The sequence below is a fragment of the Leuciscus leuciscus genome, assembly GCF_965113295.1.
Source record: "Leuciscus leuciscus genome assembly, chromosome: 17".
Taxonomy (NCBI): domain Eukaryota; kingdom Metazoa; phylum Chordata; class Actinopteri; order Cypriniformes; family Leuciscidae; genus Leuciscus; species Leuciscus leuciscus.
The window spans coordinates 15,939,332-15,954,555 of NC_138741.1; the positions used below are offsets into that span (position 1 = coordinate 15,939,332).

Sequence of the window (15,224 nt, forward strand, 5' to 3'; positions counted from 1 at the left end):
ACGAGCAGATTAAAAATATATAATATGCCAAGACTGACAAATACAATGAGGTGGAGACCGCACATGGTCCCAATGATTAAGTCACTGAAAAAGTAAAAAGTCAGGACAAAAAAGAAAGATGGGAAAGAGAGACAGGACAAGTCGGTTTATTTTATTTTTTAATTTTCTTTTAATAGAAAGGCATCAGGATGAAGGTTTTAGAATTCAGGCCCTTAACTGTACAAGCAAAGGGTGATCATTTAAACCCCTTTACCACAAACAGCACCCAGCCCATCCACCCCAACACCAGGCAGGAGAAACAAACACATTTACACAGTAATACGACCGAATGCTGTGACTCCCATTAAATTAAGCGGGTTTTTTTTTTTTCTTCAAGTAAAGACAAATAAATCACAATTGATTTTTTTTTTTTTAAAGATTAAGCAAGAATAACCCCAAATACCACACAAAGAGCAAATAAAGTTTGGGAGAAACAGAATGCACACTTACAGAGACAAACTCTATGTTTTTTAAGCACTTTGGGTACAATTCCAAATTCTGTTCCACTTACTTTTTAAAGTGACTTTAAAGATTTAAAGGAATAATTCACCCAATAATGAATATTCTGTCAGCATTTATTCAGCCTTGAATCATTCCACACCGGTATCACTTTATGTTTATAGCAGAATGCCCATGCTTTTTTCAATTGGGTGAAAGTGGATCCCTGTTCTTTTGTGGAATATAGAAGGTCATACATGTTTGGAAAGACATTAGGGTGAGTAAATGTTACAATTTTCATTTTGGAGTGAACTATCCCTCGTAAAACGAATATCGGAACTAGATCCTTTTCTGATTCTTTATGTGATTTTTATAATTCTTAATTCAAAAATTCTGAATCAATGCAAAACAATACTGCAAGCACGTCTTAAAACTGAAAAGACGTTTGATTGGTAAAGGGTGCAATACTTGAGCGAAGTTTGAGGAATTTGCAAGGCATCGCAAGTAACAGCCTGAGCACAATACAGTAGATAGTTCCACCACGCTCTGCTTCTGAACGCACAGAGAACAAGGAATAGGACAGACAAGATAAAAAATATACACAATCATTAAATCGTTTTCTCAGCTGTCATATTTATACATTTTGTGCTCAACGTGCCTTTATAAAATAACTTCTCTTTAAGCAACATCAACAACAAAATCAAACACAGGAGACAGCAGTCAATAACCAGAAAAAAGCACGGGTCTAACAAGAGCAACATTTTTCCATGCCACAAGCTTCAGATGTCATCTCACATTCAGACTTTTTCATTCTTTTCTTTGTTTAATAAACACAAGGAGACATTTTCTGAACAGTCTTTACCAGTGCTGACAGGTTCACCAAGCAAAAGTGCCGAGTTGAGGAAAACAAGAAACAAACAAGACAGCATTGTACAAATCCATGCAGAAAGCACTTCCATTCGTCACTGGGTTTAGGTTGATAGTCGTGTGAACATGCTCACCGGATCATTATGGAAGATACATTTAACCTTTACTCATTCATCTGGGTGAAATATTATACTGGAACATCTCGCTTTCTGCTGATGGCCACTTTGAGCCTTCAGGAAGAGACGGGCTAAGAAAACTACTGCTGAAAAGCTTCCAAGAACAGACAAATCAACATGAAAATTCATTGAACAAACTACAAAGATAAAAAATAAACAAAAGGCAAAACAAACAAAAACTGAGAAATAAAAAAGAAAATCCAAAACTCAAGTGTTGATATTTAGGAATTACAGTACCAAGACACAAATGCACTGGGGATATCATCTTTTTTATAACAGTATCCTTTACCCGGTTTTGAAATCTCAGACACACACAAACAAACACACACCCCTAACTCCTTATGGAGTACAGAACCCTCACTGGCCACGCCCCTCAAATTTCATCAGCCAATCACCTGCCTTGCCTAGCACGCTTGACAGCTTCACTCCAGTGCTGATGTCATGGGCAGGTTCAAGAGACCGTCTTTAGTCTGTAGAGCTTCAGTGTGGTTCTTTCATCCATCCATCCATCCATCCATCCTTTCCACAACTGCATTCAGTCAGGAGTGCTTCTCCATTTCTCCTCTCCTCGTTCTCTACAGAGAGGTGGAAGGGAGCTTTTTCACCCGTCTCTGCGCCAGGAATGAGGACTCGATGGGCTTCAGCTCAGGGGGTGGTTGGGAACTCTTCAGCGCTGAGTATGTGGCGGCCATCGCCCCCTGTGAGGAGAGAGTTGGTGAAGTAATAGACCAACATTTATGTTATATATAATAAGTGTAAGAGCCTCATGGCAGCGGTACCTTGACAAGCTTGGCATCTTGGTGTTGTAGCTGGCTGTTGGGAAGTTTGTCTCTCTGAACAATCCACGGATGCTTCAGGACCTGCTTGGCTGTGAGCCGCTGGTGAGGGTCAACATGGAGCATCTTAGAGACCAAGTCCTGCATGGAAAAGCATGTGTGTGAGAAAATAAAATCCTGTCAGAGAGGTTTGAATGACTGTATTGATGAGGGTGGGATCATGGCCTACTTTGGCAGCATCAGACACCGCATCCCAGTTGCCTCCCGTCAGAGTAAAGCGGCCACTCCCTATCCGACTCAGAATATCTTCTGGAGTGTCTTCTGGTCCGTTGGCAAATGGCGTAAAACTGGAACAATTCAGAATCAAAGGAAAAATTATTGTGGGTGTGTTTTCAGTTTTTATGTGTTGACATTGAGAGTGCAATATTTATTAATAATGAAAGATAATGTGTGCATGTTCTTACCCAGCAAGCATAGTGTAAAGCAATACTCCAAGACTCCAAATGTCACAGCCCTCATCATAGCCTTGCCTCTTCAGTACCTGCAACACAAAACAATGTCAGAACTTTGAGTTATTGAGAAAAAATATTAAAAACTCCATATCATAAAGACATTACACTGATCCCAGATCATTTAAAATCACATATTACAAACTGCCGTTTGCTACCAATAATTCCGAAGCTCACATTGTTCAATTCAATGTTTTTCAATAACACTGAAGTTCAAAACATTGGGCAGACTTAAGTAGTAAAGGGAGGTGATTGGCTGATGAAGTTTGAGGGGCATGACCAGTGGGGATTCTGTATTCCCTTAGGAGTAGGTGTGTGTGTGTGTGTGTGTGTGTGTGTGTGTGTGTGTGTGTGTGTGTGTGTGTGTGTGTGTGTGTGTGTGTGTGTGAGAAATTTCAAAGAACCAGGTAAAGTTTACGATTTATTGGTCTATACAGCATTCCCCATTCTGTTGCAAGTACAACCACTCACCTCAGGTGCTACAAAGTTGGCAGTATAGCAGGGTGTCATGAGGAGACCGTTGTCTGCCCTTAGCTGCTTGGCAAAGCCGAAATCACAGATGCGCAGAGATTCTGGATTTCCAGACTCATCGACATACAGAATATTACTGGGCTTCAGGTCTCTGTGCACAACCTGTAGGAAAACCAGAAAACATAGGGGATAAAATACTTACATTTTCCTGCATAACTCGCAGACAACTACAAATCTACCTGCCATCTTTAGGTGCAAAATGCATTTATATGCGCCAAATAGTAACTGTACTATTAATAGTACAGTAGTTATGAAAAGTCTACATTATAATATCACATTTAAAGTAATAATGTTGTTTTAATATTACTCAATAGTTTATATGGTAATAAATCTTTTAGCTGTTGGCAATGTGTTTAAATAACACATTGGCAAAAAATTTAACTATGTGGGTTCTATATTATAATTTTATGAAATACTGTGATAAAAGACATTTAGTGTTACAATTGTCCCCAATTTCCTATTTCTGTTATACTGGGGTAAGATTTTAAGGAAGAGTGGTTTAACTGAATTTATTTGAGTCAATTTGTTCATTCTCAGTCTTCATGCGCTGCTATATTGCATGCTTTAAAAAGCTACACTATAATATTAGTCCTAAGAACACTATCTATTGTGGTTCTTCTGGGCAAGACATCAACATAAAAACTATTAAATGTTGACAACAGTGGTGGGGAGTGGAACAGAAGAGGGCCAAAGGAAGAGGAGGGGGAAAGCTAGGCTCTGTCACACGCTACTATGAATCATAATGACAGATTATGTGTTAGTGGCAAGTTTTTATCTACAAGATAAATGAGATAAGTTTGTCCATGCATGTTTTCTCACCCCTTGAGAGTGCAGGTATTCCACGGTCTTTGTGATAGTGTGCAGCACAGCACTAGCCTCTCTCTCAGAGAAAAACTTCTGCTTAAGGATTCTGTCCAGCAGTTCACCTCCTCGCATCAGCTCAGTGACCAGGTACACCTGCTTCCCGTTATCATAGACCTGCAGTACAGCAGTTTTATTTCATTCAATTCAATTTGTTGCTCTGTGTATTGTAGATTTATAAAATTTTATAATGCAGATGATTCCTGCAGATTAGTTAATTGTAGGGGTGTAACGGTACATGTATTTGTCCCGAACTAAAACAGTTTAATAAAAATAGAAGTAATTTTGTGTTTAATTTATTCCCCCCTGCTGTGTCGAACCGTGATTTCAATACCGAGGAACGTACCGAACTGTCATGTTTGTGTACCGTTACACTCCTAGTTAATTGTGATTATTTATTTTTTTAAGTTGTTGTACTTACATCTTTGAGAGTGATGATGTTGGGGTGCTGGCCGTATCTGAGCAGGATCTCAATCTCTTCGGATGGGTCGGTGCTTGTTTTATCAATCACCTATCAACATTATACAGTAAATGATGTCACCCGTGGACAACATGCATCTAAAAACCCTTTTAGTGAATGTAACCATCTTTTTAAATGACATTTAGTTAAAAAGCATTAAAAAACAAAATATGGATTTATATTATCTGAAATACAGATCTTCAGATTAATCAATTATTTTACACAAAGCATCTGAATATATTTGGAAAAACCAAAGGAATTTACTGTAAAATGCAGTATCCTCAAAAACTAAGTCACAAATGGTTAGGTAACCTAATCTAACCAAACCAAAAATGCTGATGTCAAAGAAAGAAATGATCATTCAAAAACACTTGTATGACTGGAGTACAATATTAAGACAAGTTAAGGGAGTGAGGCTCTAACCTTCACTGCATACTCTGTGTTGGTTGCTTTGTGTATGCAGCGTTTGCAGACGGAGAAAGATCCCATGCCAATGTCCTCTTTCAGCATGTAACCGTCACTGAACAAGATGTTCTTACCGTGAAGCTGCTGCTTGGAGACAGGTACACAACAGAGAAGAGTATATTAGAACAGCAATACAAATGCATGCGCACACACACAAACTGCACCAATAGTAAAATCTAATAATTACAAAGAAGACACAATAATTACATTCTTTCACACACAGACACAAACAATAGAGTCTCATCATTAGATTGAACTCAGTACAGAGAATGCTGGATAACACAGAATGATAATCACTAAAACGGAATAAAGCCATTTACTTTTTACAGAACAACTACACTGCACTTATGATTGAAGAAAAAATTTCCCAGAAGTCAGTGTGTGTGTGTTTGTGTGTGTAGAAATAATTTGTCTGCTCTACTCCTGAGGGCAAGTCCACCTTCGGTGTTGTGTAAGGCAGGCAAGTTTTTAGTGTTTTTAGTGTCATTTTTATTCCCTGTCACCGTGTAGACTTTAAAAAAAAAATTAATATGACAGTGTAAACAGCTGTCAAACATTGTCAAAAATAAATGTCTAAAATGTCCTGGTGTGTTTGCTGTTTAAACGAATGTTCTCACCAATACATTAGTTGTGCTTCATGTTTTCATGACTTCATGTTCACGAGTTTTTACGTGTTTTATAGACTCAATATTGTTTCATATTCAAATGTGGTGATTTGCACACAGCACCCACAACCTAAAACATCTTCCCGCAACCCTGTTATCATCTCCATTAAACACTATTACTCACTCTTGCATAAATCAATTGGAAAAGAGTAGAAATACTGCAATCTAGTGGTCAGATAAATTCACTTAATCATAACTCATAGGATGTAAACTGTCCTTGCATATAATCACATCTTTTTTCTGTTATCTTTAAGAGCATCACATGAAAGTTACAGTATTTATTGGCACAATTAAAAAAAAAAAAATTATGTGGTAATTGACAGCATGCCACGGATTAACTCAAACCTAACCTTTAATATTGTCATATAGTATCTAAAAGCTGAATGTCCAATTTACCACCACAGCGAAATACAAAGAGCTGTTTTACCTGTACCACAGGGTGTGGAGGGGGTTGAGAGGGCTCCTCTTTGCCCTCCTCCTCTAGCATTGCTGTGGCAACAAAGCTGAAGCCCCGGAAGAGCTGATGAGCCCCTGCGCTGGGAGGAACGCCTGGGGAATCTGAGACAGGACAAGAACAGAGAAACCTTGAAGCCCACAATCATTTTCCATTTTAGCTGCTGATGACATTTGAAAAATCCACCCAAAGCTCCAAATCTACGGCAGTGAGCTCAGCTTGAAGATCAGAAAGAGAACACAGACATCTGTTCTATGTCTAGCTTATTCATGAAAAGACCATGGAAATTATAAAAAGGACAGTTCACCCAAAAATGAAAACAGTTATCCTTATGTCATATCCAAAGATGCATTTTTTTTTTCTTCTGTGTAAGAATCTTCATTCTGCTCTTTTTCATAAAATGTAAGTGAATGGAGACCATGTCTAATTAGCACATTTTTTACTGTATATAAATCTTGCAGGACTATTTGTGAATAATTATTTACAATTTGGTCCGTCCTATACTCAGAGCTATTGTGCAGATTCATAAGAATAGCTTCTAGTGCTTTTATGACATATTTTTGTTTAGTCATTTTGGGAGTTTGACAGCCCTAGTCTACATCCACATGTATTATATGTAAAAGAGCAACTTTATGCCGAACATTCTTTTTAACTCGTCCTTTTGTCTTTTACAGAAGTAAACTATCCCTAAGATGAACTACCCCTTTAAAATTCCCCCTATAGTTTGTTTTAAATGCCAGTTTGAGTGCTCAAACTACTCTCGCCATGGTCCAAAAAGAAAACTGACCACAAGACCTACTGAGACTATTCACAGATCATAGATATGACCTCTCACCTTTAGGGGTACGAGAAGTGAACTCCGAGTCAAAGTAAAAGGTGTCATCAGGTCTGGCCACTGCTGGCTGGAATGGGGGTTTTATCTCTCGCCTGAAGAGTTTCTGAAAATGATTATACATTTTTTTTTTTTTGCATTCAGCTTTTACTGGTGGGGAGGACGAGTCTGTAATGGATAACTTCTTTAGATTTGCAGTAATTTGAAGTATGATCTTACATTCCAGTCAATTGTCATGAAGAATGAATGGCGTTTGATTTCCTCGGCTCCATCTGATCCAGATGCTGGTAATAGTTCAAGTATAAATAAAACACTTCTTATTATGAAAATATAGCACATTTAAATAAAATGTTCCTTTCAATGACTTTAATTTAATGTCAAATATATCAATATAATTGACTTAATTTGAGATTAACACAAGATTAACAGGCTATTAATTCTGTTTGAAGAGGTTACAATAAATCACAAAGAATGTATAAAACATCTGTGTGTGTATACATTACCCAGTCTGTTAGTGGGGTTCCTCTTGAACAGAGCTCTCAGTAAACTCTGAGCTTCCGTGCTCAGGAACTGAGGCATCCCCAGCCTTGCTCTAAAGAGATAACCAAACAATGATCACGACTCAGACACTAAATAATGCTCTCAACACATACACTACCATTCACAAGTTTGGAGTGAATATTATTACAATTTAAAGTACCTGTTTTCTGTTTTAATATTTTAAAATATGATTTATTCCTGTGATGGCAAAGCTGAATTTTCATTAGCCATTAGTCTAACATAATCCTTCAGAAATCATTCTAATATGCTGATTTGATGCTCAAGATACATTTCTTATTATTATCAATCTTGACACGATGTTGTTTTCTGCTTAATATTTGCAAGGAAACTGATTTTATTTGAAAATGTAGTTATTCGAAATATAAATTTTTGTAACATTGCAAATGTCTTTACTGCCACTTTTGATCAATTTAATGCATCCTTGCTGAATAAAAGTTAATTTAGTGTAGGCAAAGTCAACAATAATACATAATTGTTGTTTAACAGTATAAATTGCTGTTCTTTTAACAGCTTTCTAGTAGCAAATGAAGCAAACCAGTGAAATGGAAAGTGTCTGATTAACTGAACTATTTCCTAGCACAAAAAATAAGTCCAAATCGTAACGTAAAACACATTTATCCTAAATGCTTCATTTAAAATAACAATTTCACAATATTATTTAGTTTAAGACTAGGCTTCATTTCTATAAAAAGATCCAAAACTCAATGGATTCTCACTTCAGGATGAGATTCATTGTTTCTTTTCTGTCTTTTCCCTGGAATGGCAGTGACCCGGTAAGCATTTCAAACTGTATGAAAGAGAAGCAGAAAGCAAATGTTAAAGCTAAATAAATTAGACAATCTAAGTGACGTCAAAGCAGATTTTTCTCAATTTCTACGTGAATCTGGACGTACCATCAGTACCCCAAATGACCACCAGTCAGCGCTGTGGGTGTGTCCCTGCCGGTTAACCACCTCTGGAGCCATGTACTCCACCGTCCCGCAGAAGGAGTAAGCCTTCTTCTCATTATCGATAGCTTCCTTACACAGTCCAAAATCTGAGAGAAATAACAAGACCAATTACACCAATTAAATCAAACATTTAATCTCTATTCTTCGGTAAACCACAGTGCCTTTATTGTACCTGTGAGTTTGATATGGCCCTCTTCATCCAGGAGGATGCTAGAACATAGAAATGTATTTGTTATGCCATTTACTGGCAGTCAGCTGAAAATCATATTAAAACGTTCCAAACAATATCACACTCATACTCAACAGTAACTGAGGTCTAATCCAGTACAGGTTGCAGAATTCATGGTGTGTACATGTGTTTGTTAAGACAGGGACACAACAAGCCGACGTCAAAGAACTATCTGCGATAAAAGCAGACTGCGTTGTCGCCTCTCGTTGGCTGCGTCTCGGCCAAAAAGGCGACTGCCTAAAGGCGACTGTCAACTAGAATGTGCATTCTGCGTCTGCGTGCAAGTAATATCTGTCTATATGAAAAGCCTTCTGTCTGTACCGTCTTGACTTTTTGCTCGCTTTCATCACTTTTGCTTTTATTCTCATGCACTGACTCATTCGCTAAGCTGAACAGCCAGAGCTCTCTCTCTCACCGATGGTTTGACACTGATTTAACATGCTGAATTGGCCCAAAAAACCCGATGGGCATCTGATACAAAAATGGTCCGACGGCCGACCGTCGGCTTGATGTGTCCCGGCCTTAAGGTCAAGTATCTCCTCAATGAGTTTATGTTGAATGTGTCTGTGTGTGTATATTAAGTACTTCTCAGGTTTGAGATCTCTGTAGATGATGCCGAGACCATGTAGATGATCTAGACCCAGTGCCAGCTCAGCCAGATAAAACTTTACATCTTCTTCTGTGAACATCACCTGAACACCAAAGAAACTGAGTGAATACAAAGGAGTAAAAGGAGAGGATATTGCGCTCATTGTTATTGAGCTATTGAGTTATTGAGTATTATATACCTCTTTTGACAGCCTGGTGAATAGATCGCCCCCTCTGAGAAAGTCCAGAATCAGATAGAGTTTACCCTCTGTCTGAAAGGCTGAACACATACACACACAGAGTGCGCTTATGACCAATGTATTAACATTTAAGTTTATGTGATCTGTTAGTCATTAATGATAATCTCCCACAGCTTCCTGTACAATATAAGGCCTTCAACAAGCTGGTTAATAGCATGACTGTAACGTTAAATTACTCCATACGAATGTAATAACCTCTGAACTGTAAAAACAACAGCTTTACTCTTCAAATTAATTAGGGGACCAGAATCATACAGGAACACTGAAGTGAAGTAATTTAATAATTCCTGCTAAACAAGATCACATACAGAGCAGCAATTCAACAACCATCTGTATTATCACTGACTTCCACTTTCACTCAAAGTTCCTTTTGCGACATTTAAAGGGACAGTTCATCCAAAAATGATAATCTTGTCATAATTTACTCCCCATCAAGTCATTGAAGCTTCAAAAAGGATGCAAAATCCAAAAGACCAAACTTTAAGTTGTTATTCACTAATTGTCTTCCCATTCAGTGAGCTGTTAACTACTGCAACCAAATTGTTGAGTCAGTAAGTTGAATCAGAGTAGTATGATTTTTGACTGAATCATTGAATCACTGAATCATTGAATCAATGATTCAATTGATTAAGTGAAATGATCCAGCTTAATCAGACTTCACTAATTCTTTCATAAACTTGCCAAGGAGAGTAAGGGTGGATAGCAAGGTTTTTAGTGAATAATAAATTTTTTGTTATGCTCGCCACACAAAGCTATAGAGTGACTTCTAGAGTCTTGGAATGGGCTGCTTTTGGGATTCTTTAATGGTGCTTCTGCAGTCCAAATTAATTGAAATTACATGGGAAAGAAGGGACCAGTTCAGCCCTCAGAATATCTCCTTTTATGTTCCATTGAGTCATATGGATTTGGAATGACATGACAGTGAAAAAAAGATATAATTACAATTTTGGGGTAAACTTTTCCTTTAAAGAAGGGGAAATTGAATGACAAAATATTACAATGTACCATGAAACAAACATCACACTTACTCACCATAATGGAGTTTAACCACAAATGGATGGTTGACGTCTGCCAGGATGTCTCTCTCCATTTTAGTCCTCACACGATCTCTCACTGTGACAAGAACAATTTCAAACATGTTTTGAGGTGAAATATCTGGCCACAACCAACATGAAGTCAAACGTTATTGAGTAGTTTTACTTCATGGATTGTAATATTTGCCAACACATCGATAAAACAACTTAGCAAATTACAACTATGCAATTCATATATTCAAGAATGATAATAAAAGCCAAGCATGAAAACATTTTCTACTTTAAGTGACCAATGAATCAGTAGATTCAGCTTAACGGATGTCTGAAGCAGAAGTTTACCAGATAGCATTTGTTTGTAGGAAGTGATGTTATCAGCTCTCATGAAAACATAAGGTGCGTCCAATTCTCATACTTGGGAGATAGAAAGAGGGCACAACCGAGATTTAAGTGAACAGATACCTGAGATTTCAGTGAACAGATATCTGAATCTAAAACTTCTGGTTTGTAAGTACTGTATGGTGGGATTTTTTGTCATTGGGGTACACAGAAAAAAAAACAGGAAGTGAGTGTACCCACAGAAGAGTTACTGTTAACCTGCAACCTCACTCAGAGTGGCATGAATTCAAGTTTGCAGTTTGTAGTATAGATATTGCAAATACTGTCTGATAGGTTTGACAGAGTAGATATAAAACTAGTAAATTCAAGAAGAATTGTCACTATTGAGAACTATTAAACGCATGTTTGGTGTTTGTAACTGTGGTTACAACAGAAACTAGGAGCCCGGGAGAACAATGCAAAATGAAAGTAGCTGTTGTTGAAGCACTGTTTATGTTAGCAAAGGAAGCTTGTGTGGTTTGTGGTCTGTGTGTTTACACTGATGCTGTACCTTTGAGCGTAGCCTTTCTCAGGACCTTCATGGCATACAGTTGGTTACTGTCAGGAGGGGTTACCTTCCGTACCAAAAACACCTGTGCAAAAAAAAACAACAAAAAAAACGTTTCACTTAGTAGCAGTGTTGCTAATAACACAAAAAACCTCTCTTTTCTAATTCACGAGTTAAAAAACTTCCCATAGGAAGTTGAATTTGAATTGAATGACAGGAAGTGATATTTAAATAAACAAATCAACCTAGGTAAATGTAATAATTTACATATTCAACAAGTCATTGCTAGATGCTGTTACATTTAATTATCAAAAAGGTCCTTAAATGTCTTGTCATTGAGATTTGAGTACCATTCAGTACTGAACAATTACATAACTTGTTACTACCATAGTACGATGCATCTATGAAGAAATGACCTAACTAGTCAATTTAACGGTTAATTAGTTTGAGACCAAATGAATGTCAGATTATTGCTTTAAATAATAAGAATGGCATGATTGGCATCTGAGGGCTACTTCGCTATTTTTGTTTGGCTCGGGGTACAAGAGCAAATACGCAGTCTTAAAAAATGGCATTCTCTTGTCTTGACAAACTAAAAGACAAAATGAATTTTGAACATATGGAATGAAAAATAGGCCTATAGATCGTACTGCATGTTAGATTGCTTATTTTGCTAAAACACATGACCTATTCGAATCCACGTCATAATGTTTGTTGGTTATGATGGATTTTGCGAGTACAGCTGGCTAACGATGACCACAAGTTGGAATATCTTTCCAGATCAATTGGAGCACTTTGGGAAATGATTCGTTCTTCTAACCTGGCTTATAAAATTTGAGAAAATTATGCTCTGGTCTACAGCAGTGAAACCATGGTCAACCCTCTAAACATATTTACAAAATCACCATTAACTTGTCTTTGCTTCTGGAAAGTACGATCAATGTTTTAGCAGCATCTCATAAGCTAAATAACAGGAACACACATCAAAGCTAAAACACAAGACATATATGAACAGATGCAGTATGTGCATATGAGAGTATCTTTACCTTTCCAAAGGAGCCCTGCCCCAGCACTTTGAGCAGCTCAAACTGCGAGGGGTCTGCTTTCTCTGCCCCCTCCTTAACCACATGTGTGATGTTGATCTCCTTGATGTCACCATCGTCCTACAACACAAGAGACAGAAATGGATATCCACCACTGAAATATCAGGGTAGTAAAATGTGCAATTTCAAGGCCATGATATCAGACCATCCGATTGGTCAGGAAGACAAGCTTGATTATTAAAGCTTAAAGCTGGGTTAAGTGGACATAATATCCCATGCAGGAGGACACTGAACGATGAGCAATTTGCTTTAATCGTTTCACAGCAACTGCTTGAGTGGATTATCATGTATATGTCACAGACCAATGCACGCTATTTCAACATTTCATCAATACCATTGTTAATGACAAATATATCCAGTGGCCAAAACAACATTATGAGATCTGAGTGAGGCTCAGAGGGGGATTCCACTTACCACAAAGCGCCCCCGATAGGAGATAAAGTGTATTAAAAATGTATATATAATTTTTATGTCAGGGATCAGTTGTACATACTTTGAATTGAAACTGCAACTTTTATGTTATCATCCAAGAACATTAAGGTATCAACACCACTTTTTTTTCAATACTTATTTTGCACGTTTCAGCAGCAGGGATGCAGGTGAGAAGCTCAAGCAATTTAAAGCCACAAAGAAAAACACTTAGATCAGAATGTGTAGTCAGTTTATTATTCTTAAAGTTAGTATATGATAGAAATGTAGGCTCTGCTGGAAATAGAGTGCTGTATGTCACATTTCCCCAGTGACAAGAGAGCAAGAGAAAAGGGGGAACATGTTTGAGAGGAAATGGTTAATAGATTAAATAAAATGTAACTGCATTCTGAGAACCTGGTAGAATTAAAAACACACAAACAGTAGCATCAAACCCAATTAGACTTATATCCGAAAAACAGCTGCTTGTACACAACCCACAATGCTAACTAATTCACTGTTAAAATCACTGGAATGGAATCAATGTATAAATAATTTAAAAGAATAGTTCAACCAAATATTAAAATTCATTATTTACTCACCATCATGCCATTCTAAACCAGTATGACACTTTTTTTTGTGGAATACAAAAGAAGATTTTTAACAAAATGTCTCATTGTTTTGTTACAATGGAAGTCAATGGTCATCCAAATGGTTTGGTTAACATTCTTCAAAACATCATCTTTTTGTTCCACAGAAGAAAGTAAGTGATGGTGACAATTTTAATTTTTGGGTGACCTGTCCCTTTATCCTTGTGCCAGATACAGCAGATGATATGCTTGATATTAGTGATCGACCGATATTGATTTTTTATAACCGATACCGATACCGATTATTTGCATGTTTATGTGCCGATTACCGATATGCAGAACCGATATTTATTCACTGTTATACTTCTGTTTTTGACACAATTATTACAACACAAATGAACTGAACAAACAATTTTATTTATAACAATCACTCCCTCCTTGCATACATAAAAAACTTTATATTTATACACAAATAAATAGAGGGGTCTGAGTCCAAAAAATAAAGTGCATTGTTACTAAGTGTCTTTGTTTAAAAATAAAAGCTTTGATGAGGTAAAAAATAAAGCACAAAAATTATTCTAACATATATTCAAAGATAGTTGAGTGATGTATCTTTAAGTGGTTCCACATGTTGGAGGTATTTTTTGTATTGTATTTTGTATTGAAATGTAATTCATTTTAAACAGTTTTAGAAGGTTTATATGTGCCATTTAATAGGTTTAAAGAGTGAGGAATAATTCACTGGGTAATATTAATTCACTGAATAATATTAGCTGGAATATAACATTATCAGGAAAGTAACAAACAAAACAGCATATTTGCATTTTCCAACTAGTATGTTTATGTTATTAATTATTAATAATGTTTTTGTCGGTCTAGATCATGAAATCCTTTCTGACAAAGTGCTGTTTATCTAGGCCTATGCGTTTACACAGAACTATATAACTTACTCAACCGCGATCGCGCGTGGAGATAATAAATAATTAATTTCCACAGAGCGGTATTTATTTAGATTTGTATTAGCGAAATAATGGTTATGCAGTAAATGATAATATAATTTAGGTTGTTTAAACGAGATAATCTTGTCAAAAGTTTCATGCAGTAGCCGTGCTTGAGCATTCCTTGTCATCAACCCAGTGAGTGCGCAGCAATATGAACAAACTTTTTTTTTTCGAGACTAATAGATCATGAAATGTCAACTGACAAAGTGCTGTTTATCTATGCATTTATTTTACACAGAACTCAACCGCGATCGCGCGTGGAGATAATAAATAATTAATTTCCACAAAGCGGTATATTTAGATGTGTAACGTTATTAGCGAAATAATTGCTATGTAGTAAATAATATAATCTAGGATGTTTAAACAAGATAATCTTGTCAAAAGTTTCATTCAGTGGCCGTGAGCATCCTGATCATCAACCCAGTGAGTGCTCAGCAATATGAACGAACTTTTTTCTCGAGACTAATGGTGAGCAAATACAACTGATAGAGAATTAAATTCAGTGCTTTTATTTTCAACATGCACTCATTCATGTCTGTTTTAT

At 36.8% G+C, this 15,224-nt stretch overlaps 1 protein-coding gene across 7 annotated transcripts in view; it reads right to left on the reverse strand.

Moving 5' to 3' along the window:
- Nucleotides 1–145: 145 nt before the first annotated feature.
- rps6ka1 (ribosomal protein S6 kinase a, polypeptide 1) overlaps nucleotides 146–15,224 on the reverse strand; it is a 68,452-nt gene continuing 53,373 nt past the window's right edge. For all 7 annotated transcript variants that reach the window (XM_082142532.1, XM_082142531.1, XM_082142530.1 and 4 more), the window contains 20 exons: nucleotides 12,625–12,741; nucleotides 11,582–11,663; nucleotides 10,694–10,774; nucleotides 9,602–9,681; nucleotides 9,399–9,505; nucleotides 8,757–8,794; nucleotides 8,528–8,670; nucleotides 8,351–8,421; nucleotides 7,577–7,665; nucleotides 7,293–7,357; nucleotides 7,077–7,179; nucleotides 6,215–6,345; nucleotides 5,081–5,206; nucleotides 4,619–4,708; nucleotides 4,156–4,314; nucleotides 3,277–3,438; nucleotides 2,761–2,837; nucleotides 2,526–2,643; nucleotides 2,300–2,437; nucleotides 146–2,218 (listed from right to left, as the gene is read on the reverse strand). In XM_082142532.1, coding sequence (XP_081998658.1) covers nucleotides 2,096–2,218; nucleotides 2,300–2,437; nucleotides 2,526–2,643; nucleotides 2,761–2,837; nucleotides 3,277–3,438; nucleotides 4,156–4,314; nucleotides 4,619–4,708; nucleotides 5,081–5,206; nucleotides 6,215–6,345; nucleotides 7,077–7,179; nucleotides 7,293–7,357; nucleotides 7,577–7,665; nucleotides 8,351–8,421; nucleotides 8,528–8,670; nucleotides 8,757–8,794; nucleotides 9,399–9,505; nucleotides 9,602–9,681; nucleotides 10,694–10,774; nucleotides 11,582–11,663; nucleotides 12,625–12,741 — 2,100 coding nt within the window. In that variant the 3' untranslated portion in view covers nucleotides 146–2,095. The remainder of the gene's footprint in view (nucleotides 2,219–2,299; nucleotides 2,438–2,525; nucleotides 2,644–2,760; nucleotides 2,838–3,276; nucleotides 3,439–4,155; nucleotides 4,315–4,618; nucleotides 4,709–5,080; nucleotides 5,207–6,214; nucleotides 6,346–7,076; nucleotides 7,180–7,292; nucleotides 7,358–7,576; nucleotides 7,666–8,350; nucleotides 8,422–8,527; nucleotides 8,671–8,756; nucleotides 8,795–9,398; nucleotides 9,506–9,601; nucleotides 9,682–10,693; nucleotides 10,775–11,581; nucleotides 11,664–12,624; nucleotides 12,742–15,224) is intronic.